This window comes from Falco rusticolus, chromosome 2 (assembly GCF_015220075.1).
Source record: "Falco rusticolus isolate bFalRus1 chromosome 2, bFalRus1.pri, whole genome shotgun sequence".
NCBI classification, from domain to species: Eukaryota; Metazoa; Chordata; class Aves; order Falconiformes; family Falconidae; genus Falco; species Falco rusticolus.
Genome location: NC_051188.1, coordinates 31,679,864 through 31,706,408, shown reverse-complemented (window position 1 = coordinate 31,706,408; position 26,545 = coordinate 31,679,864). Strand labels below are relative to the sequence as shown.

Genomic DNA, 26,545 nt, shown 5'->3' with positions numbered 1-26,545 from the left:
TTATTTTGCTTGTTTTATCAGCATGCAGATATATGTGACATCTGGCGTCTTCCCCTCATCCTTCAACAGAAGTGCAGGAGATAAGTATGCCTCCCTCTCCATTATACGGACATAGGACTGTAGCAGTATTTAGCACTGCCTTTCTAAACCTAAGCTTACAGACTCCTTCAGCCCAAAATAAGAAGCCTCCTTCTTTCTTTTTAATGGGTGGTAAAAGATTTTTTTCCTAAGGCCTCTAGAACTAGCAGGATGATATCTTCCCTGAAGCTTTCTGCAAGAGTGGTCTCTGAAATTGTCCTCATATTGTACTGTTTAGCCAGCTGTGCTTGATTTTCAGGAAAGATTTGTAGAGGCAAAATCTGTTACCCATTCTAGAATGGAGAAACCCTGCTCCTTCCCCATCTCCAAGACAGAAGACTTCTCATATTTTCTACTTTTTAAGAAGGGGGAAGGTGAGGAAAAGAGAAAAAAAAAAATTCCAAAGGATCATAGACTATGCCTCATATCAGACTTCTGAAGTTCCACCTGAAGCTGAACAGCTGAGAGGAACTGATAAACGGAAGCCCATATCATGACTTGTGTTCTTGACATGACAGGTACTCTCAACATAGTAATTTGGCAAAACCCCGAAAGTCTCGGAGCTCAAGTGTTTGAGGCACACACATACCCACAACAGACACACATAAACAAGTAGTCAAACCAACAGAAGAAGCTTCTAAATTAGAACTATTCATGGAAATAAAATACATGCAATTGACCTCCTACCTGCGAGAGGGTGAGAAGTTATGTTTGTGAGTGGTTGACTTGGCTGGAGCTCGGGAGGTCTGTCTTCGCCTTGCAGCAGGTGGTGAATACTCCCTGGAAGGGGAAGAATTACTGCCAGAATGATCTGCAGGACTAGGAGAACGCTTCTGTCTATGGGAGCTTTCAGAGGGATCCCTGGGAAACATAAACAGCAGGTTGTTTAACAGGTGTAATACGGCATTAGTACATTTCTAAGAAATTACAAACAACTTCAAGACAGAACCTGTTCTTACAAGATCAGGAACTATCTTAGAGTCATTTGTTCCATCTAGGATTTCACATATGAAATTACTTTAATCTAGCAAAACTTAAGAGTGCAAGATATACACTAAAGTTCTCGCTAATCACTGGACTGTAAAATAGAAAACTAGAACATGTAAAACCAAAAATATAGTCTTTTAACTTTACCTAATACTTAATGTGGCCATGAAATGGAATCCCTATCAATGGAGAATTATCTTGCAACCCTATTTAAAAAAATTTTGTAATGTCAGAACTTTATTTAAGAAGCCTCAAGCTCACAGACATTTTCAAACACTCACCACAGTTGCAAATGGATGAGAGATCTGTCGGAACCTTCAACTATTTCACTTACTGTACACCATGAAGATTTGACATTATTTCTTAATTATTATTATTATTTAGGAAAAAAGACACAAAAATCCAACACTGAAATAAAAGGCTGTAGTCACTACAGCAATATCTGATTATAGTACGATAAGCCAAGTACTCTCTTAGTCCTTTCATCAGCACTACCTAGAATGTTCTTTTCTACTGCTTATGACCTCCTTCCAGTAATGGAGTGTTAAAGCATGAGGAAATAATATATTTTAAAGTATGGTGTAACTTATTTAATCAATTAAAAATACACAGTTCAGCAGTCTTCCACTCCTTAGTCTTCACTATACATTAGAAAGCAAACCCATATACCGACACATACCCTATTTTCATCAAGGGAATACAGGACTTAAAAATGACGATGATCTATTTTTCAACTTAAATAGATGCTTATGCTTCAGAAAATAATGGGAATAGTCATAGTAATCCACCATTTGAGAGAGAGAGAGAGATAAGCAAAAGTGAAGTAATGCTAAAATGGCAGTAGTCTTTGACTGCTACAGAAATAGTTTTAACTTACTGATTAGGGAGAGTTTAAACATGCCACTGCCAATTTAGAAAGATATTAGTCCTCTAAAGATTTCAGAAAAGCAGGCAAGCGGACAAGTGAACGACTCTGATAAAGATTTTGGCAAATGAATTGCTCCATTGGTGAAGGTCCAGCTTCCTGAGAAGTAGTGAATCTCTCCAAAGGGCACTTTACAAGCTTACTAAGTTATGTAATTAAGCCTACCAATCTGATAGTTCTAGTCTATCAATCTACCTAACGCACGTAAAGTATTTAATGAGTATTGAAAAGGTTCTTGGCAGAGCAGGTATAAATCCCTTATTATTCAGTGTTTAAAAAAATAACCTGAAAAGCAAGGTTACATTAACGTTAGAAGCTAATAAAGCAATATAACTTACCTCTGCTTCTCTTTTTTCTCCTTGTGCCTTTCAAAGTCACGCCCTCTCTCTTTGACCTCCCTTGTCTTTTCTTCTGAACGTTCTTTCGCCTTATGTTTTTCTTTGTGTTTTTTCCCCAGGGGAGTTTCCTCTTGTACTGGAGGAGGAGGACTAGGGGTACGAGGACCCTTCTTTTTACTCTGGTTACTTTTAGAACTCCTAGAGATAAATTAACAGCAGGGGTGGGGGCAAAATGAAGGACTGTCAACTATTTCAAGTAATTATTTCTCCAGTATTGGCAGGAAAGTTACAATGTAAAGGACCTTGGAGCTTTTATGATAGGAATCACCACTCCATTAGCACAGAGTGTTCAGTAACTGTACGTGACTGAAGGGTAAATGCAGACGGTAAAAACTCACACTGAGTTCTTCAATTTAAAACCTTTATTTCTAAAGCAAGTGAACAAAAACAGGAATTGCTCCTGTTCAGACAGAACTAGTGTTCAAACTCAAAATGCCCTTGCATGAACTGCACACATCAGAGGACCAGAACTCTGCAGAGTATCTTGCCTGTTCAGACTCCTGTTTCTGCAATGCAATACCCCAATCATATGCACAAAATGACTTGAAAAAAATCATGTCTTCTTTTTAACGTTAGCTACCTGACACAGGATAGAGCATCCAAATATTTTTGAATATGCATCTCACAATATGAAATAGTATACATCTTTCCATATAAACTACTGCTGACATAAACCCTATAAACCAAATATCACTGCATGCTGAATGTCAGTAGCATTCTAGCCCATGCTGTACACTCATGCAGCAGGCACAACATAGTTTTGTACCTATTTTAAAGGGTTTTTTTACTTAGCAAATACAAAAGTGTCTGCTTACACTGCTACAGTACTTACTTTCCTATCTAAAAGCTGTAAGCAGTGACTGAAAAGGTCCTGCAGCCAGCAAGAATTATAAACAGGTTTTGGAGATTGACCTTTTGTGGCAAGGTGCCCAGTTTCAACTTCCTGTGATTTTCACGTACCTGGGCCTTACCTTTCCACCCCACTCCACATCCTCCACTTCTTTTCCCCTCCTAAATTCTGAGAAATTCCCTGCCTTGAAAGTCAAACATTATTTCCTGAACATCAATATGCAATACCAAAAGAATCTGCAGTCAATCAAATTTTAAACATTTTACTTCAGTCTACAGGAGCTACTTCACAGGTTGAAGCATCTCAAATAAAACTGCTTCCCACTTTGTAATGGTTTGCATTTCCTTATCGCCTGCCAGACTCTAGATACTCGAAAAGACCTGCTTGTAAACCATGAAATCAATCAACTGACAACTACATGCATCTAACAATTTTTTGCATAAGATGATTCAGAGTGCACAATTTAGAGACCTTCCCCTAAAGTTATTTAATCAAAGGCCTGAAAGCAAGGAAAATGAAAAACCATATTAATTATGAAAACCCCAATAATAAAAATCCGCATCATTCTGTTCTTTCTCACAAGATGCATCGACATACTGACCTTTGCTGATCCAAAAGTGGGGAAGACACAGTAGATGCTTTCTTTTCTTTCTTACTAGCCGAAGATGCTTTGGGACTGGATCTTCGTTTTGGAGATTTGCTAGACTTTCTTGGTGATGGTGATAATTTAGATCTAACCACCTCTGGAGAAATCTTGAGGAAAAGAATATATTAACTGGTAAGATACTGATGCTCAAAAGCTTAACTGTATGTTGATATGTGTGTCAAATACGTAAATTCAGTATCATCCCACATCCGAGATCTTAACCATGTACACATCTACCTCAAATAAAGTAACCACACTGTTTTCAAAGAACACCATAAAGGGAAGACAACAGGAAAATGGTGGGGGAAGAGAAGATGCACTCTGTAATACATTACAAAAACTGTTACTACAAGTTTAAAATCAGTACTTTCCCATATAGCACTCAAGTTTGAAAAAGAAAGAATTCCTTTCAGGGTTTTGGTTTTGTGGTTTGTTTTTTTTTTTTTTTTTTTACATCTTCACCAAAATGTCAGGGTTTCTAACACTTACAGCTTTGCCTTTGTCACTCTACTCTGTTACTACAAGACATGTTGGAAAAGCAGCTTGGCAAATGGCTTGTGTTTTCTTCTACACATCTTCTCTGTTAAAGGTTAGCTTTTTATCATTAACATGCATTAAATCCTACTCATTTTATAGCTAACTTCATAAAAAGAAAACTTGGTTATGGTGCTGAATGACTGTCCGAATACTCACAACTAATATCCAAGTCACATACTAAGTTATACACCTACATACTTGCTACTATGTAACACAATAGCACATTGGTAGCCCAGGAAGCTCAAGTCTTCCAGGAAACAATTTTATGAAGCAGCTGATGACTTATTATTTTAATTTCACATTTACGTAATACAAACCTCTTTTTTAATGACTATTTCTTCTCGTTTCTCCATGTTTTCCTGTTCCAATTTCATGAGTTCTCTCTGAATCTTTTGGCGCTTCATTTCCAAAGACAGCTCATGATCATAATCATAATTAACATCTCCATTATCAGAGTCTTTATTTAAAAAAAAGAAAATAATTAGTAAACAATTACATATGAAATAATAATATGTAGCATACTGGATACCAAGCATAAGTATTTCTGTGACTTTTAAGCAGTGTATGAATGGCTCAATGAAGCTAAGCCAATCTTTTCTCTAATTATGTGTGTAAACCTGAAATAACTCCAGTTAGTTCCATATAACCTGCAGTTAAATTCATAAGCTTTATTTAAAAAACACCTTAACTTTTTTCAGAGACCTGCATCAATTATTAAAGCTGAGGTAGCAAGGGAAACCCAGGAAACCATTTATTTATATTTAAATAACAAAAAAAAAATTAAGAGTGTGTCTTCACAAAGATCAAAAATATGTAGAGCACTATTTAATTGGGAAATCTCACATGGAACAGGTTTAAATAGTGATGCTTGATACTAAAGAATTTTGTTTAACAGAGCATCCCACAAATCAATTGATACACTTGATTACATCTACAAATTGATTTTAAAATAAAAGAGGTCTGTATGACCTCTTTCACTGGATAAATGCATATCTTAAGAGTTTATTTCTGGTTTTACAACATTATTACTGTTTGGTTTTCACATCAGAAAAGGTGATTATTTCACTTACTTCATTAAGTCATGGCTAGCTTATACCATACGCTTCAAGCCTTGAAATCTTACTGAAAATTACAGCAGTTTTACTCACCCTGTTTACATGTATTTTGTTAATGGTTATTTAAGTCATGCTCAAAAAACACTTCAGGAAAATAACTGTCAGAGAAAAGATGACTTCATTAAAAAGTCATTAGCTTTCACTCCCCTTCCTACACACAGGAACTATATAAAAGGTTTTGCAATAATTAAACTGAAGTCTACAAATTCCATTCATATGTCACAAATGCACGGGAACAGCTTATAGGGAGGTACATTTCCTAACAACATAGGTTCTTTCCCAGACCACCTGTCTGCTTACATAGCACTCACTAGAACTTTAAGAGACAGTAATTCTACTTCATCCACATACCTATGATTAACACGATCTTGAAAAAACCCCATAATCCTCAAGCTGAAAGCCTCAGTGTCTAAGAGTTAAGACATTCATACTATATATTTAAATAGAACTTGAGGGTTTTATATTCCAAATTTTTTTTTTACTTCAATTCTATTTCCATGCATACATATCATAGGTCAACGCTTCTTAAATCACGCTGAACACAAAATTTAGAAAGGAATGAAAATATATTATGGCTACTTTTCTGTTCGTGTATTGTGCTTACGATACAGCAAAACAGTATTCACAATACTTACAGCACATACTACAGAAAAGCTACCTACTTAATGAGATCTATGGAGGAGCTCCATTCCACAAACAACTTGTATATACTTTCTTGCAAATACATACATTTTAACTGAATTCACTCAGAATGTATCAGAATTCCTATCTTCTCTTGCAATATTGTAACTACTTCTGAAATACTGAACACTTAAACCAAACAAAAAAACACCCAAACAGAAACAACAGAAAGTAATGCAAGATTCTTGCTCTCCTTCAAGTGTTTTCAGAACATAACTAGTTCAATTTTATCTTCAGCTGTTGTTATTCTCATGAAACCCTTGTTAATGAGACAGGTCACATCATTACAAATTATGCAACAAAAACCTGCTGACTTTTTAATTCAAAGAAGCTATGCTCTCTCCTCAGACCGACCAGTTTCCAAAGTACTTTGGATGTAATGTGGATTCAACTAGTGATCTAAATGTGAAAGGTTCAGCCACTGAGTAGCCTATGGCCAAGTTCCTTGTTGTCCCAGGAATCAAGAAAAAAAAAAGCTTATGTTTTTAAAGTAAGTTGGTTTTACCACTCTTAACAGTCCAACTCAGATTGCTCCTTTGCTCTCCTCCAAAAATAAACATTAATGGCTACAGTGTAATAGTGTTCAAGAGACCAGATCTTCAGGCATTCTGCTTTACACACAGCTCAGTAATCTTGCAATTCTTTGAGCTGTAGGAGGACTCCTAGTTTAATTATACTTACCTTCTCTATTTGTTTCCCAATCCCCATTTTCCTCTTCACTTTCTGGTGTTCTCTCCTTCGTAATTTTGATATCCTCCTTTTCTCTATGTCTTCCTCGTGAAGACTCTTTCTATAAAGGGAAAAATGCTGCATTAGAGTAAACAACTTTATTTTAAGAGAAGCCTGAAGAAGCAGGTATGTTTTACATGGTATTTTGGCTGTTTCTTTTTTATAGTACAAAAAGCATTTTCCCCTTTAGGCTGTTGAACAAATACCTTCTTAAATAAGCAGAGACTCCACAGGCAACATGTTCTAATGCAATTTCATATAATCAATATGCAAATAGCAGATGGGGAAAAGAGAAGAGAGTATTCATAAGAGGGTTTAAAGGCAGGGCAAGAATCAAGCATGTATCAGAGAATAAAGTTTAAAACACGAACTGAAAGAACAGAGCAGGTTCTTGAGACCAGAAGTTTAATGAACTTTGAAGAGTATAATTTTAACAGCCTGGGTAAGAGTTCTCAGCTGTAAGTAAGAATATTTATTGGCAATGCAGATGAGCCTCAGAAGCTGAGCTGTTTAACTCTCCAAGGATTAAGAAGGGGGGTGGGGGGGAATAATGAAAAAAAAACCCACAGAGACCCTTGGCTGGCAGAAGGAAGGGGAAAAACATCTAAAGCAACACACTGGAATCGAGTTTTGTTGATAGCTTTATATTTGACCTTTCACTGTCCCCAAGCTATTAGGCAAGTCTAGCTATTGCAATAGCACCCATTTTGCATGTGGCAGATGGTCCCACAGGCACCTGAGGAAGCCAGAGACTATTATTACAGGAAAGAAGGTAATTTCAAAAGGCAACTGAACCTGTGCTGCTCTTCTCCCCCTGCTAAATTCCAGTAGTAAAGCTGCACAACTGCATCATTGCCTCTGCTGAAGTGACATTCTCTAAATAATCAACCTAAGCTCCAGTGGAGTACAGGGCAAAGTTTTTCCACTATTTGCGGGGTGGGGTAGGGAAGAACATTCAAGCTTAGCAGTATCTCGGGTTTATTTATTAAGTAGAAAATCAGAAAGAGCAAATAATGAAAGTCTGTCCCATATCCCTTTCGTTCTCACCTCCCATAGTGCCTTCTTTTTGGGATTCATCAGTGTTGGTATGTAGGAACCTTTGGTTTTATGCCAAGAAAAGGAGATGCCTGAAAATTTCACTACCTATTCCTTAATGGGAGTTAGATCTTGAGTAAAATTAAATCCTTAACGTCACCTTAGAAATACAGTAAGGAAATAACATTGTGGATAGTCACTCCCAAATGAGTAAAATTCAACTATTCCTTCTTATTCACTAACAATGTTAAAATCTTATCTCTGGTGTAATGGCGTAAACGATGACAGAACAAGTACTGCAATTATTTTACCTAGTGAACTAAACCAGATGCTTCAATGCACAGTTATCTTCAAGCTTCTCATCTTGATACATTCAGTATATCATATTCAAAACTTTAGAAAGTTTGGAAAAAACTGACCAGTTGCTATGTAACATGAAGGAACTTCACATTAAAGAACTAATTTGTGTCATGTTTAATTTAAAGCAGCTTGCAGAATAAGGAAAAAAAAAAAGTTATTTTTTTCTCCATTTCATGACAGGATCTCTAAAATGTTGCATGAGATCCTAAACTATCAAGTCATGTTTGTTGCTCAGACAAGTCTACACATCAACTAAGCCATCATCACAATAAAGGCATTTCAGTCGAAGAGCAAGAATTGTACTACGCTTTAAAGCACACTGCTTTACCAGAAAATTACTCTGATGAGATCTGCAAATCTGTAACTTTATCAACAAGCCTCTCCTCTAACCATTTTTTTTAAGAGTATCTTTATTTTTCTAGACTGCCCTCCTTGAAGGCTGCATCTGTTCTATTAAACTGTGTACTGCTATATACTCCAACTCATTCCTAGAATATAAACAAACAATAAACAACTTCTTAAACACAAATACTGGTTTCTATTAATTCAACACTATTTGTTACTAGCAAACTGAAATACACGTTAGGACATCCTCTATATACTGATTTAAAAAAAACCTTCTCAAAGCCAGTTCCCCAAATAAGTTGTTAGCAGAGAATGTGCAGGTAAGACAGAATGCTTCAAGACCAATTTAATAACCCATGTTAAAAAAACTGCGTAGCCTGTATGTATCTCGCCTATTCTCCAGACTTACAACCAACCACAAGCATCCTGAAACAGCCTGTATTTTCTCCTTTCAATGGAGAGATTCAGTAGTGGCACAATCATACTTCTGCAGAACTGAGAACAAAAACATCTACGAAAAGATTTTTATTGCATTACTGAATATAGGGGAAAGGAATAGACAATTTTCATACAAGCATGCTATTTTACAAGTCAAGACAACTTGATCCGAGCCCATTCATACACTAAATCACTTCAGTTTAGTTATCAAGAAAAAAGATCCTGGTAATATTGCATCTTGAAAAACAAATCTCAGTTTAGAAATTGAGTATATTTTCCTGGGGCAAGTAAATGAAGAACTTAAGTTATGATGGTTTAGAAGTCATATTTGAATTTTCTCTTTGAAAAATCTTCAACATATTCCTTTTATTGTACTTGTTCCACTTAGAACACATTTAATCCCCTCGTACTATGGGGAGTAATTTTTCCTTCATATCCTTACACAGGCTTTTTTTCGCCTCTCCCTTAATAAGCCAAGAATAATATAAGACAAGCTCCTAAAGGCCAATAGCGTGTCTTTCACTTGCACTTGAAGATGCTGTATCCACTGCAGACTCTAAAAAGTGCCATTTACTAGATGAGAAACAATGAACTTTTATAATATAATTTTTTACTGAAAAAAACATTGTAGATTGTCCTAAGAGTAAACAACAACTTAGTAGACTTTGTCTATGCTGTTTTCAGGTATGTGCTCACAGTTAAACTATTTACATGTGCTGGATAGATGATTACAGTTTCATGTTGACATTCAGGAGAAATGCTACTTAAGATCAAGAAGTGCTATTTTGCCAACACCAACGGAGAGAATATTTGTAAGACTCTTACAGCCTACAATTCTTAGAAGGCAGAAGCTTCAGTTTCAGCCTTAGTACACGTACACGCAGCAGCAATATTAACTAACTCAAAAGCACAGCTTCCTTTAAATCTAGAATAAGCTATCACGTATTGCAGCTAGAATCTTTTGGGCAAGCACAAAACTATTTTACTCTAGGTATAACACCTTTATAGCGTAAGCTACTACCACCCTACACAAACATAGAAGAAAATGGACCTGAAGTTTCCCTGAAATGGGCAGGTATTGTTTCCATTTCAGAGATGCAAGACAATGCTGACTATCCATTTCCAGTGGAGATACTCAAAAGCCACAGTGACAAAACCCACAGACATGAAACAAGTGGTAAAGATTCCTTACAAAAACCTTTCCTAAATGTACATTCAAGTTCTTCCCACTGTTTCTCCCAAATTACACACAACTCCCAGGTAATACTTCACATACTGCAATGTAACTGTCTTCTCATAATATGGAGAAAAACGCAACATAAAAATTTCCGACTAAACACAATAAAGGCAGTAACCTTATCTAATTATTTGCATAATAATTGATATACTAACATACAGTGCTGAAATAATTCTGAATACAGATCTGAGATTCACAGAAACAACTGAGTTCAATGTAGTTGTCCACGTAACGCAGCATATTCCCTCTGAAAATAACAATACAAGATGTGAAGAAATAGTAAGGGATATAGTCTACAAGCTGTCCATATAGGAAATTTCTAACTAAATATATACAGATTGTACTAGTTATGTTTCCAAAAACCAAGAAATCTCTTCTAAAAATATTTTATACTAGTTACACTGTCTCAACTTTTTGTGGAACCTATTCAGGTTTTTGACTGTATCTTCTGGCAATCAGGCAGAATTGTCATATATAACATAAAGAGCATTTCACCTTGTCATTCTCAAATTTGCCACTCTTTCTACTACGATAAAGTATGAATATGACGCATCTAATTTACATTCTCTCAACCACACATTACATACATTTGCCACATGTCCTTTCTTCTCTGCAGTCTTTCTCACCTCCTTGCCCACTTCAAAAAGACCTTCAACTGTATTCTCTTGCACACAGGTGATCACAACCAACCAGCATTTCAAATAAAACGGGACCATGAATTTCTACAGCATAATATTGATCTAATTTCATTTTTATATACCTGAGTGTTTGCTTCTGCAGCTGTGACTGCACTTTGAACAGATGGTTTCATTGAGCTGTCCACAATAACTTCTTTTTCTACTGGATAGTTTCAGTTACTTTTAAAATATTCATTCATGATTTTTTGTTTTAAATGCTTTCTTCATTGTGCATTACCTTGCACTTGCCAACAGCAAGTTTCATCTGCCATTGCTGGAAACTATCTTTCCCCAACCCCTATGGCATTCCTCAGACTTCAGTATCTCAACTACTGTTTTCATATCTTCTGCAAAGTTTGGCATTTGGGATGTCCAAAAGTTTTTCAAGATTCTTAAAAAGTTATAGGTCTTTAGATAAGCACCACAGCATCCTCTGTAACTTCATCATTTGAAAATAATCTAAAATTTTCCCCTTAGCTGGCTGATAAGCCCGACAATATTATATCTGCTATTCTGACTACCTACACACCCCCAAAAACCTTGCTTCAAAAGCAGCTATTTAAGTTTCACCTGTATCAGACAGTTCTCTTAGCCACTACCCTCTATTAAAGTTTCAGGCTAGTAGACTGGTGAAGCACAAACTTTGTCTGAAGGAACAGTGCTGCTTTTTTTAAAAAAAAAAAACAACCCACAATTATGAAACTTTTTATTGAACAAGCTACTTGTTATTTCAAAACAAAGTTAAGATTTATTATCCAGCTCCTCTGTTATCCCAAAAGCTTTAACAAGAGATGGAAACATCAGATACTACATCTCCACCATAGTAGTAGCTGTAACAGTGGAGCAAGATCTATGTTAACAGTTCAGTCACTTCGGTCTTCTGTTTGCTTAGATATCCTGGTTCTTTGCAATGCCAACTTCTGACGACTGCCCCTCTTCATCTACTTTTTCCAGAATATTTCCTTTGGATAGCCCGTATTTTGAGAGTTGCCTCCGCGCAAATAATACAAAAGCTCAGTGGTTTCCTCAGCCTTGTTTTATGAGATTCAAGCAAAGCATTTTTTTTCCTCTGTAGCATGCTTATCCTGTAAATACTTATTTGGTACTTGAACAGACCCACTAATTCTTCAATTCCTTTTGATTCCTGCTTCCAGTTTCACCTTTACTTGGGATTTAGTTGTTTAAGAGTATTTTATTATTACATTAATAGAACACTATAAAAAGCAGGGTTAACTAACCAAAAGTAAGAATTACATCAAAATTAGAGTTGTACCAGGACAGAAAAAGTTACAGTAAATTTTTAATAACGGTTGGAAAAAACACTTTTCCCACCAACCACGTACTCAATAACTGAACAGTTTATTCAAACTATTAGAAAATAAAAGGAACACATTCAAGAGTAAAAAGATTGAAAGTTTACACAAATTAACAGCAACTGAAAACATGATCGGAAGGTAAGCCATTCTGTTAATTTAACGATAACAGCTGCTGTTGATTTCTTTACACCTGACAAAAATCCAGTTTACACAGCAAGTAGGAACCGACCGAGGAAAAAAAAAAAATGCTGTTAATACCTGCAGAAGCAAAACCAATTTTTCACAAATAAAAACTTGTAATCATTATTCATATGAAGATGGTCTTAAAAAACATGACACAGGAATAACTGGTGCTATTGTTACACAGGTGCAGGGTCACACTACAAGCTTCTGCCCCTATTTTTTTGTAACAAAAGGAACAGATAACACAAATTAAAAATAAGTTAACTTCTGATATTTGAGGGGTATAGGGCTGTAGAAGGATGATTAAAAAATGAGAACAATAACGAATGAATTTTATGCAAAATCCAAAAGTGAGCAGCTGGGATGCCTGATGAGTATGGGATGAGGGCAAAATGAACCAGCACAACAGTAACTGCATGGTCTGATCAAAAGCAAATTTGAGATGAATAACTGGAGTCGGGATGCATGTATACAATGGACATGAATAAGTGTTGGGGGAAACAGTGGATGATTGGAACAACAGTTAATACACTTTCTTGGTAATAATCAAAGAGTCTGCACTGTTATTAAATACCTGTTTATCAGTGTTTAGAACATATCTTAGTCTGCTGGATTTATAAAATCTTTGGGAACCAAAAGACCAGAAAGTGCTATAAAATTGCAAAATAATACAATCATTAAGACACTTCATAATAAACATGCCACATGCTATGTACAAAATGATCAGTCCATTAAAACATTTTAAACATTACAAGTCACCACAATCAGGTTTCTAGGACACACTGCCCAACTGCTACTGAGGGATTCTGGAGTTCTGCAAACTCCATTCTTACCCTAACAGGAGAGGATGATTCCTCTGTACTTCGTTTCTGTGGCTCTGACTCAACATCTTGACGTTTGTTCTTCATTCTTTCCCGAAGATCTCCAGTGGGTCTTTCTGGCGACCTGTATAATACAGAAACATAATATAACCAGTTCTATGGGACTATTTTTAAAGGAATACAATCTGTCTTTTAATTATCTTTTTTATTAGTATATATAGAAAGATCTAAACCTCCCACCCAGAAACAAAGTGGATGAATAAAAAAAGATTCCATTTTAATGAGCTTAAGCGTTCTAAAAATCGAGCTCTTTCAGAACACCAGGAAGACTTGACTCTAAGAAGAGAAATTACTGCATGTATATATGGCATGACTCAGGAACTATAGATCAGCTTCAGGTGGTCCTATCCAGAACAAATCTTTTTCTGATCATCATGCAAATGTGTTTCACAAACACTCCTACCAAGTCTTTCAAGATATTCTTTACCCTTCTCCACATTCTAAGCTGTGCCAATTTTTGATATATTTTTTTTAAATATATACATATATATATACACACAATTAACACAGAGTCAAACTAGTGTAGACTAGCAGTGATAGTCACACAGAAGCACAACTCTGAATACAGATGAAGTCTGCAAGTGGAGATAACAGGATCTAGGTGCCATCCTCCCATGACCTTGCTGAGTGCCACAAAAAAACCTGTTGCAGGACTATGCACCAGAAAATCACTCTTGGAGGCCTCTTCCATTTTCTATCTTGCAGTAACATAATTATTTCATTATTTAATTAAAAAAATATTGCATTAACTCTACTCTAAAGTCACACAGCTAAGGTATATTTCCTGTAAAATGTATTACTGTGATGTGGAGAGGGGGAACATCTTACACTACCACAAGACATCTATACAACTTTGTCACCTCTTACTATGGATTCACAAGTTCATTTACACTTATGCACTAAAAGAGAACAACCCTTGCATTCAAACTAGCTCCTAAGCAAAAGGGATGCATGAGCTGCTTCAAATGATCTTTCAGTTCAAGAAAGCAAATTTTCTCTTCATGTAAGTCTGGCTTGAACCTGAGTCTGGTATTTCTGTGATGACTGTTAGCCATAATTACAGATTCTTCTGTGAACTGGCTGTATGAAAGTACTGGATATGTACCTGTCAGTTTACACTAAAGAATCAAAGAGATGCTGATGCTGCCTTAGTTGATTAGAAGAGTTATATATAATACTTAAGTAATGAAATTTACATTTGTTGTTTTTCAGATTGAATTAGGGTTTCCATTTAGAAAGCGTTCTTTCTCCCACCCTTCCTGTGTCACATAATACACAAAGGGTAAACTGTCTTTCACAGCTTATGCATACAAAAACCTGAATTAGTATGATGTCATTTCCAACCTGTGCATTTTTGAAACAGTAACTGGTTTTCACTTCCTCCTTTGCAAAGTTACCTATATTGAATCCTTTAAACTGCATCACATTGTTAAGTGTTTTAGGATCTAAGAAGAAAAAGACCAATGACTGCTCTCATTTTTAAATGCATTTAATTCTTCATATAGTTGTAAATACAGGTCAATCTAGATCAGAGGAAAGGTACAAAACAGTAGCGTGTTGCTCTTTTCAGCACTAAGGATCAAATAATATCCAGCATATAAAGCTAAACAAGTCATCTTCTTTGCACACATGATTATATCCTCTTTAAAGTGACTGGCTTTAGCAAAGGTATCTTTTTTTCCCCTCTTTCCATCTTAGAAAGATAATTCCTTTGCATTACCAAAACTCTCTGAAGCATACCATCAGCTACCTAAAAAAATAAACTGTCCTTCAACATTAAAAAGGCAATTCAATGCCTTATTTTTTAATAATATTTCAGCTACGGCACAAAGGATTTGGATCTGTGAAACAAAGTTAATTTAACAGGCAAAAAGATTATACATAATGTACTAGAAACACTGTTCCTCAAGAGGAGCAATTTCAGGAAAAAACCCAGTAGCTGAAGGAGAAAGCAAGAGAACTTATGCTGAATGCAGCTCATGTACTTTCTAAACATCTGATATTTTAATCTTTTTTTATTTTTTAAGTTATATGCTGGAGTGAAAAAGCAACCAAACTATTTCACCCTCCATTAATACTTTTTTCAGTATGGGAAGGAAGAAAAAACCCATTTTGTCAAAACATTATTCAAATCTACTTAAAGATTACAAAAGTTATCAAAAAGAAACAAAAGATACAAAAGAAATCACAGAAATTAAAAAAGCTTCAGAGCTGGGGTTTGTTTGGGGTTTTTTTGTTTGGTTTTGTTGCTTTGGGTTTGCGGGTTTTTTTCAGCTTTATGAGAACGCTGGAGCAAACTCATGGTAACCATCCTACCCTTCCTTCCCCAAACACATCATAACCCCCCCAACTGTCTAATAAAGTAAGATTGAAAATTTGTCAAATGTTAAGAAATAACTACTCAGAAAGCTGTGAGCATTTTTAGATACTTCAGAAAACAGTGCTTAATGCACTGAAAAACAAGCTGGTCTACTACCTGTAGTAGTAGGTACTGCTTTCTTTCAGGTGTACCACAGTTTTAATTTTTACACAATGGCTTCTTTTCTACATAACTTTCCCTCTGCTTCCCTCCAAAAGGGATCTTAGGTTATTCCTGGTAAAATGCACACTGCTGAATTTCAACAGATAACTACAGTTTTACCTCTACAGTTTAAGATTATGTGGTTAGACTGCAACTGGTAGAACCTTTCACACAAAAGGCTCCACAGTATTATCCCTGTACACTGAAAGAAGAAAACTTCTCAATGAAAAATTTCTCTTTTATGACTTAACATTCTGCGCTGGGCCCATCTTTTAAGTAAGGCCTAACATGCAAAATTTCGTAATTTGAAATTTTAGCAGTGCAGTTAAGTGATTTTAAACAGCAGCACTTTCTGCAACAGTTCAGTCCTCCATATTCAGTGGCTTGGTTAGGAAAACGCACTTTCATACCAGCACCTCCATTTGCTTCTGTATCTCTTAGTGTCAGGAACAACCTACAAACAGGCACACATTACAACACACTTATCTGCGAATACCTGTGTGTATGTGCACACACACGTGTGTATAGGCATTGACAATTACTGGTGTATAATGTATGCATTATTACTGAATGCTCAGGAAACATCGTCCCATTTTTCAGTTTCCCACACAACAATATTTGAACCCTGCACAATCCATGTGTTCTTACCTATTATTACTGCTGGTTTGTTTTCTAAATCCAGTGTAATGATCCAGAATGAAGAGGACTGGATGGGCTAACAGAGGGATGCTACGATGGCATAGATCCTTACAAAAGTATAAGGGTACCAAGCAGGAAGCTGCCAAGCAACTACCCAACAATCTACAAGTGGAGCAAGAGAGCAAAACTCCTTGTGGGATATCATGTTTATAGACAGCTCTTTCCTTGCTAGCTTCTCCTTACTTCAGATACTTGGAAGACTGGCATGCCTACTCTAAGTTCTTAATTATCCTCATCAGGAAAGCTTTATATGTAAAAACATGCTAGGTTTTATTTTTGTAACAGCAAGACTAAAATTCATGCTGACAGCATTAATGCTGAAACAGTGTTATAATGAAATTAGATTTAAGAGTCTTTTTCACACTTTAGAGTCAAGTTTTCCTACTGTCTGGTGATGTTCTGAACTCTGGAAGGCATTATGGTCAGATAAAACCATTAACAATGGTATTTATTTCAGACAGGTATGGAATTGAAGGGCCAAGACAGAAAGGCAGCAAGACGTTCTTTGTCCTACCAAACTGCTTGCAAAGCAGACAAGAGACTTCACCAGCAGGCCTGGCTGAGCTCCCAGATAATTTAACAAGGGTACTGCTTGAACTCAATTGATGTGGAAGCAACGTTAGCTTGGCTTGCAAGAAGCCAATAAAACTGCATTCAAAATACTGGGACAACATTTGTAAAACTCTCTGTAACGTTAAATGGCATGAAAATGCCAACATTTTATTATGTACATAAACCAGCTTTTTCTGTGCCTGGCCAAGAGCTATCAGTAGAAACTTCTAAAGACAAACACGGGTTTTTTCATTTGACTGTTTTGGTTGGGGTTTTTTTTTGGTTGTTTTTTTTGTGTGGGTGGTTTTTGGGTTTTTTTTTTTTTTGGGGGGGGCAGGGGGTGCAAGTAGGTAGGGGCTTCCACACCCTTTTTTTTTTTTTTTTAAGAACACCTTTATTAAATGCTGAATGTCAGGCAAATAAGCAGCAAGATTTGTCGTTTGACTTTTTCATACAGTCCTAGTAAAAAAAAAAAGTCAGCAATAAAATGAAGTAAATCAACATTACTCTTAAATGTCAGTGGTGACAGTGAAGCAGAAACACAGCTTTAATCATTAAAAGAAATGTCACTTTTCTTGCAATGACCAAGCAGAACTACACACTGAGCGTTTCAAACATTGAAAGCCAGGAGAAAGTGACATTCTAACAGCTTTAAAATTTAATTTCTATCAGTAAATCACTCATTTTTCCCATTTGGAATACTCAGTACAGAACAGAATAAAATCTTTTCCACACCTAAAGAAACATTACACTCGGTGATATATTTTGTACCCCAGCTGCTACCACCCTAGAAGCAAAGAAAGATCAAACAAGCAAAGTCAAGATCATCCTCAGAGTATGCCACAGGAACAGGAAAAAGAACCAGAAACAGAACCCTAACCTCATGCCAACCTTCCTGTTGTTGCTTTATACTTTGATGCTTCAGTGTGCCCATCCATCATCTAGAGGTAACATTGACATTACTGTACCATTATGAAGCACAGCTGTTTGTAAAATGTGAAGCCTTCACACAGAGGTACTATGCTAAAACTGTACTATCTTGTCCTTTATAGCAAGAATATTACAAACTTACTGCCACATTTAGTTTCAGTTAAGTGTTACGCTACACAAAGGACAGTTGAAAAAAACATTTTAAAATTATAGTAACACACGAAGGGGCAGATAAAAAAATACTCTCTTCAGAAAAATGAAGTAGCTTTTTGGATCTCCTATGGTACAGGGTATTTGTTCTATATTTGAACAGAGAAAGTCACAAAACTATGTTTTAAAGAGAAGTGTTTTCTCACAACAGGAGAGAAAGCATAGACAACTTATTCATCAAATAATATAGCGAAGGCAGAAGGGCTGCAAGTATGTGAGTACTGCTGTAAGTAGCTTCAAAACAGCAATTTAGTAAAGGACAGAAAGGCATATCAGAAGCTGCAGTGACACTACACAAAAAATTAAGGTACTTGAACTTCCCATTTCGAAGTAATATAAGAAATTAATCTGTATCCAGCGGACTCCATTTTATAAAGCTACATACACACAAAAATCCTGGGAAAACCCATGGCAAGTTGCCAAATTAATTGTTTTGAGCAGCTTCACAATGCAATTGGTTATTGATGAAACATACCATTAGGCACACCACAGCATTTCACTTTAAAAAAAAAAAAAAAAAACAAAAACAGAAGACATAGTTGCAAAAGCTATTTTCCTACAGCATGTGAAGAATTCAAAGTGAGTTCTTGATTTACCTTCTATAACTGCTGCTATAGCCTTTACCTCGTGGTGAAGGGCCATGTACGAATCTACATGTGTTCCCATAGAGGCAGTTGCCAGTCTTCAGCCAGTTACGGCACTGTGTCTAAGAGACAGACATTACTGGGTGAATTTCACACTCATTTCTGGAAATACCATTGGTGTGAGTGTGACAGAACAAACAAATGACTCCACATTAACTCCCATTTATCTGTAATTTCTGTCCACCAGTAATATAACTAATTAAAAAAATAATCAACAATGAGTATCAGGTCTGGCAGAGAAAAATTTAGGTTGGTGGAAATACTATTATATGTACAGTACTACTGCTCCTCTCCAGAAGCTGGGACAACACGCTTTATTTGAAAATTCTAGTATTAGTATGTCGAACATCCATGTGTTAAGGAGTTCTTTTCACCTTTACTAACATCAGTGACATCTGAGTATTTGACACTTGTGAGCTACTCTTTCCCACCACCTAAATCCTGGAAAAGAAGATGCTGGGATGGGGAGGAAAAGAAGAACGCTTTTACAACTCACCTCTGCAGTACTTCCAGTGCTGGGTCCAAGCCTTTCAAACACACTGGGTCTTCGGGATGTGCTATCGGATATGGTCTTGGTATTTTCCACTGTGACCTTCCTTCTAATTTTTGACATTTTGTACTACTTCAACCAAAAAAAAAAGCAAAACTGTAAAATCCTTCAGTTTGGGGCTATCGACACTGAACTCACATGAATAAAATAGTATGATAAACGTTGTAAGAGTTGCTGCAGAGGTGATGAAGAAAGAAAAAGAAGTCATAAATGAGTGAAATGTATCTAATAACAAGGAATGTCTCTGATTTAAACTAGTCAGCTGAACATCAGTAATGATAATTTTTCATTTTGTTTTATGACCTGCTTTGGATTCTTCAGTTTCCCTTTGGGAAAGATCATATGACATATCCATTTAGGTAGCAAACACCACAGAGAACAGATGCTTTCCTTCGTCATAGATGTTTTGTACATGAACTCAAGTGACTTCAAGTGAAAAGAGCCTTTCATGTTACTTCACCAACCTCTCAGAAACAGGTTCTTGACTACAATGGCTCCCATTTTCAGAAACAAATCTCCAAAAATGAGAGCTTCATTTTTCTCCTCCTCAGTAGTATGTGACAACCTACCGAAAAACCACCTTGATATCATCCACAGTCTGTGTTTGTTACTGGTTTGTATCCTATGACTATTTGGAATCACCCGAGTTTAGAAAAAAAACCAAAACCAACAAAAAACCCCACACCAGTGACACACTTCTCAAGTAACTCCTTTTCATTAATAAAAACAGATTTTAAAACAAATACAGTGTAAGTCTGATAAATAAGAAGTTGCAATTTATCTTACCTGAGAAAGGAAGGAGTTACTGAATATAGAAAGTAAACCATTGGTGTTTTTTTATTTTTTTAAAAAAGGGAATATATATATATATTTAGCACTAGAGATAAGTTGTAGAAAAAGGGCAAAATAGGCTCCAAAAACTACTGTCCATTCTCAAAATGCTACTTGATCTACACAGAAATAAAATAATTTTGGGGAAATCTGCCAGTTGCTGGACTATTTAGATACAGCTCAAAAAAACCACCTCTTTGTCATATTGCAAAGTGCCATCACCCTAGAACTCTTTAGTCAATATAACTTGATTAGCTAAACACCAATCTCCTGCCCTACTGCTGTCTCTTCCGCTCCTACTCAAGTATCACTGCATTTAGAACACACACACTTAAGCTAATTTCACGCACAAAGAGGTTACAAATGGCAAAAAGCTCACCCATACAGTCAGAATAATACAAATTTAAACTAACACCCACCAGAGTGGACTAATACAAATTTGCACTGATCTGATGAGCAATATGTTCCCATAGCATTCAGACTGGAAGGTTCCATTCTACAGCAAAAAAATGTATAATGTATAAATGTGGACAAATGCACATAAAATGTAATACTGCTGTAACTTACATACTCGATACTTCGGTAATACCTGGTTTCTCTCTTGTACTTTGGTAAAACATCATTATCTGAATTCTGTGGTTACTTCAACGGGACCTCTCCGGAAGTCTTACACCTGTGCACTTTCTACAAATAAAACTCTGTGCTGAAGCTCTTGCTGAGCACTTTAGCTCCTTTATAAACAGAAGAAAGCAAGCTTACACTACGTACTTGAAAGATTTCTCAGCTCAGCTCTAGCGACTACTTCTCCAAGCATCGGATTATCTGAAGAATTTTATCTCATAAATGAGGTTCAGATAACCAAGACATTAACCAAGATGCTCAGAGAGGGTAGAAGTTAACCATGTGGTTTATACCAGACATTAAAAACAATGGTTAACATCAATTAGTGGAAGCACACAGTGAAACAGTAGAATTTGCCAGTAGTAAGAAATTATGTGGATTAGTAAAAATTGAGGAGAATAGAGATTTCTAGAAAGATCTAAATGAGTTAGAAAATTGAGTAATACAACAGCAGATGAAATGCAAATAAATATAATGTAATGCACACAAGGAAAAATTATTTTATCTAAATACTTTATGAGTTCAAATTAGTCCAGTCTTCTGAGAAAAATAATTAGGAGTCATTGTGGACAGCTCAATGTGCAGCAGTAGTTATAAAGTCTGACAGGATAAACCATTAAAGTTAGAAAGCAAAACAATACCACATCTCACCTAGCTGAGCACCCTTCCATTTCAGGATTGTTTCCCAATGCATTTCAGCAAAAACCCCACTAAATTTCTATGTTTTCATGCAGCTACACCCTTTAACAGAGGATACAAAAATCGACTGACATATGCAAAAGCATTTTTAATAAGACGATCATATACCAAATACTGATTTTGGGTTAAATATTTACAGTAAGAAAAGCCATATCTGAAACAAAAAGGGTTAGAAGAACGGCACTGGCAATGGCATAGGAAGAGGGTTCAACACACAAAGGACAGATAAAATGAATGCATCTAATATGTAAGTACAGTACACACTGACATGATAGCCGTATACAAATGCCGAAAATTTACATTCATTTTGCCTCCTAATTTGAATGTCCTTTTATTTTCAAAGAAACAGAGGCAAAACATCTTTATGTTTTTAATGTTAGTTTTCACCCAGCAAATAGTAGCTTCTTGGAATTAACTTCTATAGGAAGTTATGATGATGATTAGGCTTAAAAGAATAGTTATAAATATGGAGAGGATAAAGGGGGTGACATCATCATAACTCAACAGATAATTTAATTCCGGCTACCAACTTCCCTATATTTTAGCTGATAATTTCCTGCAAGGAAATTAAGAGAACATCACCCAGCCCTGAATCTTCTAAGGTTTGTAAATACCCTTATTTTAAATAAATTAAAAACTTGGAATGTGAGACAAATAAATGTACTATTTCAAGAATTCTATCCCTACATTCTGGCTCATATCCACCAGTTTGTAACTAAGAACAGATAAATTATTAATACAGGAGATATTGCATGAGAAATTATTCTAAACAAACAAGAACTGCATGCTGCAGCTGCACAGCATATTACTTTCTGTATGCACATATTATCACATGAGGGTCCCACGCCTGCAACCAGAAGTGCATGAGATTTCACCGTTAAGTGAATACAGCTGTTTTACAGGCTGCAGGATAAGAGTCCAGACACATTATTCAGAGGCAAACTGAGGAATTCTCACTATGTCAAACATTACAATTGAGAGACTGTATCTAAAAATGCAATCAATCCCACTTTCATTTTTCAAAGACCAATCAAGTTGAAACGTAAAGACTATTAAAACGATACTGCTGTTGAAATCTCGGATACATAATGGCAGTTTTATATCAGCCACGCTTCCTCGCTTATAAAGAAGTAGTGTGAAGGGCAAAAAATTTAAGTGAAATGTTTAATTTCCAAAGTTTTTCAGACTGCACACTAATGGATAATAAAGAACAATTTAAATGGAACATCCCATAAAAATTCCCATGATTTGCTCAATTCTCCCACATTTTCCTCATATGTTGCTTTACCCTTGATATATCACAGTCCTGCTATCAACCCCACACTGATGGCCAGGGCAATGATTTTCCTTTCCACCAAATGCTTGTGTCTCTGAACTACCACCTCCTTACCAAAGACTCAGATGGATTAGACAGAACTGAGTATCAGTATGGACTGAGCCTGAGCATTCATATTTCAACATTTCAAATAATTACTACCAAGTTTTCTTTTATAAAAAGTTTCTAAGTAGAAAATTATGTACTTCTCTATTTCAGGTACCTGACATTGCATTGCTAAATCTACTTAGGGGCACTGAAGTTTCTGCAACTTTTGCAACAGCTTACTACCACTAAGTGAAATGAGCATTGTATTCCTGAAAGAAATCTTAGCTAAGGCTTTAAGTGTAAGGTATCACTTTCCCGTACACAAATAAGATCCAGGGGAACCTTTAAAAATAAATTTGGTATTTTAACACTACATTTACTTATTCACAGATGAATCAGATTAATTTTTTAATCAAGGTAACTTTTCCAGGGTGAGAGACAGTCTGTTCATGACACTAATTATACTACCATTTGAAGTAAAATATATCTCACTGTTACTTCACAAATTAATCTAAAATGTAGACAGACTTGAGAGAAGTGAGTATAACTAGTGGTCACTAACCAAGTAATTGGAATCAATGAAGTATGATATGATTGACACAATATTCAGTGAAATTCTGTATTTTTTTATTATCAGTACTCCTACATTTTGGTGTCAAGCATGCTTAATATTTTTCTTCAAGAGAAGTATGACATTACATAAGCCATGATCGAGAGAAACACATCTGAAACACCTGTTTTTCTGTTAGAAAAACTTAATCCAGTCCTCTGTAAAAAATAATCCTGCTTCTCCAGGAAAATTAGAAACTGAGATGTAACAGAACAAAAGCAAAGTTCACAAAATACTGTAAGGAGATATAGATCTCTTTAAGAAGTTGAAGACATCACTAGTAAGCATGTCAATATCTGTGCATGCATATGTGCATACCATACACAGGCTAAACATTATGTCACTTACAAACCCCTACCTGTGAAGTGATAAATATGCTATTTAAAATAACAAGCAAAATTTTAAATTTAAAATCCTATGTAAGTTGAGATACAAACTGATTATAATGCTCTAGGATAAACTAAATTCCTGCGGACAACTAAAGAACAGCTTAGGAAGAGGAAAATGTCAGCGCTTCCCTTCACTTTGCCAAATGAAGAGCTTTTACTTGAAAAGGTTTTGTTTCTCATTACAAAGTTAATGTTTCCATGTCACAATACTAATACAGTAGTGATATCTGAAGGAGCTCCACAGGTTTACTACCTAAAAATAATGCTAAAAATACTAAAATACATTGTTAACCAACTTTAAAAAAAACAGTCAAATATTGGTTGCACACTTATGTGGTGTCAGTCTAGCACTCTTCAACTCACACAAAGAAGCCTGTTTGACAGAAAACTAGAAGTTATTCCAAGTTTACTTCAACAACTCCGTGCTGTTAACCCATCACCACATTAACTTGTACCTATCCCTCGAATTTAACATATGCTATTTCTCCATTAGTAGTGATAAGCAACTGCTAATTATGTTTTCACAAGTATAAAATCATGATTGGCTTTCTACATGTAAATAAATAAATTAAACCATCAGGCCCTAGTATCACAAAAGAAAGTACACAGTATTCCATATCTTGTCTAACAGAGTCCTCATACTCAAAGAAGATGTTTCACCAGACTAAGTGACAGTCTATGCAACTGGTGTGGACAGATCCAAGCTCACTCAGCCTTCATAACATGTATCCCAAAAAACCCTTGGTATCTCCAATCTGTAAATTGGATCACCACATTAGCATACTGTCACACTCCAGCAAGCATGCTGAGAAATGTGGTGCATCATCTCAGGCACAGCCACATATAGACACACTTCTAGTTTTCAGATACGTTCAGTTCATGGGCTGAGCTGTCCACTCCCATCTGCACAGAGGAATCATAAGTATTTCACCATCAGAGCAAGATCCCTTTTAAGGTCCTGGCTGCTAATCCAGTATCTGTCAAAACCTGTTCTTCCGTCTTGCAGAAGGTTGACAAGAAATCAGTGCTGGAGTGATAATCCAGCAGAGAAGTCAAAGGTGAGGACCTAAGCGAACCACCCATAACAGTAACCCACTATGCCCAGTTTACAAGTTCTGGAAGGGATGGGAGTTAGCTGTAGCCACTATCTAGAGAAATGGTGATGAGTGAACTTACACAAGCGAAATTAGTAGTTCCTCTAAGCGCATAAAGCAGAAACTATTTTACTGCCAGAAAGTGGGCCAAGAGCCTCATTGAAGTGGAAAAAAAAAACCCGAACAGCGAAGATCCGAGTATATGGGAGGCAGACTCCAGCGCGGCCGCCGACTGGCGGAACCGCACCCCAAGCAAACTGCCGGATGACCGGCACCTGCGCTGCGGCCCCGCGGCCGCCGGCGGGCCGCCCCTACGGCGCACCGCGCCGGGCGGGAACGCGGCCGCCCCGCAGCTCCGCTCCGAAGGCCGAGCGCCCCCGAGCCCCGCCGCCCCCGGGCAGGGACCGGATTGGACTCGCCCCGCCTCTCCTTCCCTCACGGCCTTCCCCTCCTCTCCCCTCCCCCGCCCTCCGCGCCCCCGGCCGTACCGCCGCACTCACCTGCTCCTTCCGCTGCCGCGCCGCTCCCCGCCGCCTCCTCCGCCGCCGCCCGGGGCGGAGAGGGTGGGAGGGGGCGAGGGGGGAGTCCGTCCTCCCGGGCCTGACCGCGGAGCGACACGGAGAGGAAGACGAGGAGCGCCACCCGCTCCCGCAGCCGCACGGCGCCCGCCGCTCCCGCCCTGCGCACACGCGCCAGGGCCGCTGGGTAACCGCCGCCGCCACCGCCGCGCGCACCCTTCCCGGCGGCCCTCGCGCCCCCCCGCCGCTGGTGATGACGTCATGGGGAGGAGGGCGGTGCTGGCGGGCCGGACGGAAGCGGCAGAGACGCCATGTTGGGGGGGGCGGGGAAGGCGGGTCGTGTGCGCCGCGCGCGCCGCGCGGGGGCTGCCCGTCGGCGGGGACTGCGGCGCCTCGGGGGGCTCCGGCCGGGCCGGCGTTCCCGGCAGCTCTGAGCGCCCCAGGTGGGTTTGCCAGCCCAGAGCCTCGGCCTAAGCCGGTCAGCGTTGCGGGGATGATAAAACTGTGCGGCTGAGGTGTGGGAAAGACTCACAGAACGGCTTGGGTCGGAAGGGACCGTTGAAGGTGATCCCGTCCAGCTGCCCTGTTGCAGGCAGGGACAGCTTCCACTAGCTGAGGTTGCTCAGAGCCCCGTCCAGCCTGGCCTCCAACGTGTCCAGGGACAGGGCATCTGCCGCCTCCCTGTGCAGCCCGTGCCAGAGTTTCACCACCCTCATCGCAAAAAATGTCTTCCTTAGATCTAATCTAAATATTCCCTCTTCACTTTAAAACCGTTGCCCCTTTCCCTGGCACTACTGGTGCTTGGATTAGTCTTCAGGCCTTAACGTGCCGTGCAGGCCAACTGGGCAGCCTCCACCGGGTGCAGTGGTCTGGCCGCCTGCTGCCCTTTATCGAAA

At 37.7% G+C, this 26,545-nt stretch overlaps 1 protein-coding gene across 8 annotated transcripts in view; it reads right to left on the bottom strand.

The window, feature by feature from the left end:
- The window catches only part of ZC3H13 (zinc finger CCCH-type containing 13), a 48,380-nt gene extending 22,450 nt beyond the window's left edge, over window positions 1–25,930 (bottom strand). For 2 of the 8 annotated variants that reach the window (XM_037377699.1, XM_037377701.1), the window contains exons 1-8: window positions 25,632–25,930; window positions 19,471–19,596; window positions 13,371–13,482; window positions 6,899–7,007; window positions 4,739–4,878; window positions 3,840–3,991; window positions 2,329–2,526; window positions 766–939 (exon numbers count right to left, since the gene is read on the bottom strand). In XM_037377699.1, the coding sequence (XP_037233596.1) occupies window positions 766–939; window positions 2,329–2,526; window positions 3,840–3,991; window positions 4,739–4,878; window positions 6,899–7,007; window positions 13,371–13,482; window positions 19,471–19,596; window positions 25,632–25,912 (1,292 nt within the window). In that variant the 5' untranslated portion in view covers window positions 25,913–25,930. Of the gene's footprint in view, window positions 1–765; window positions 940–2,328; window positions 2,527–3,839; window positions 3,992–4,738; window positions 4,879–6,898; window positions 7,008–13,370; window positions 13,483–18,926; window positions 19,039–19,470; window positions 25,425–25,631 lie in introns of those variants that run through there. The other 6 variants (XM_037377705.1, XM_037377704.1, XM_037377700.1 and 3 more) reach the window with 6 other exon arrangements.
- Window positions 25,931–26,545: the final 615 nt, after the last annotated feature.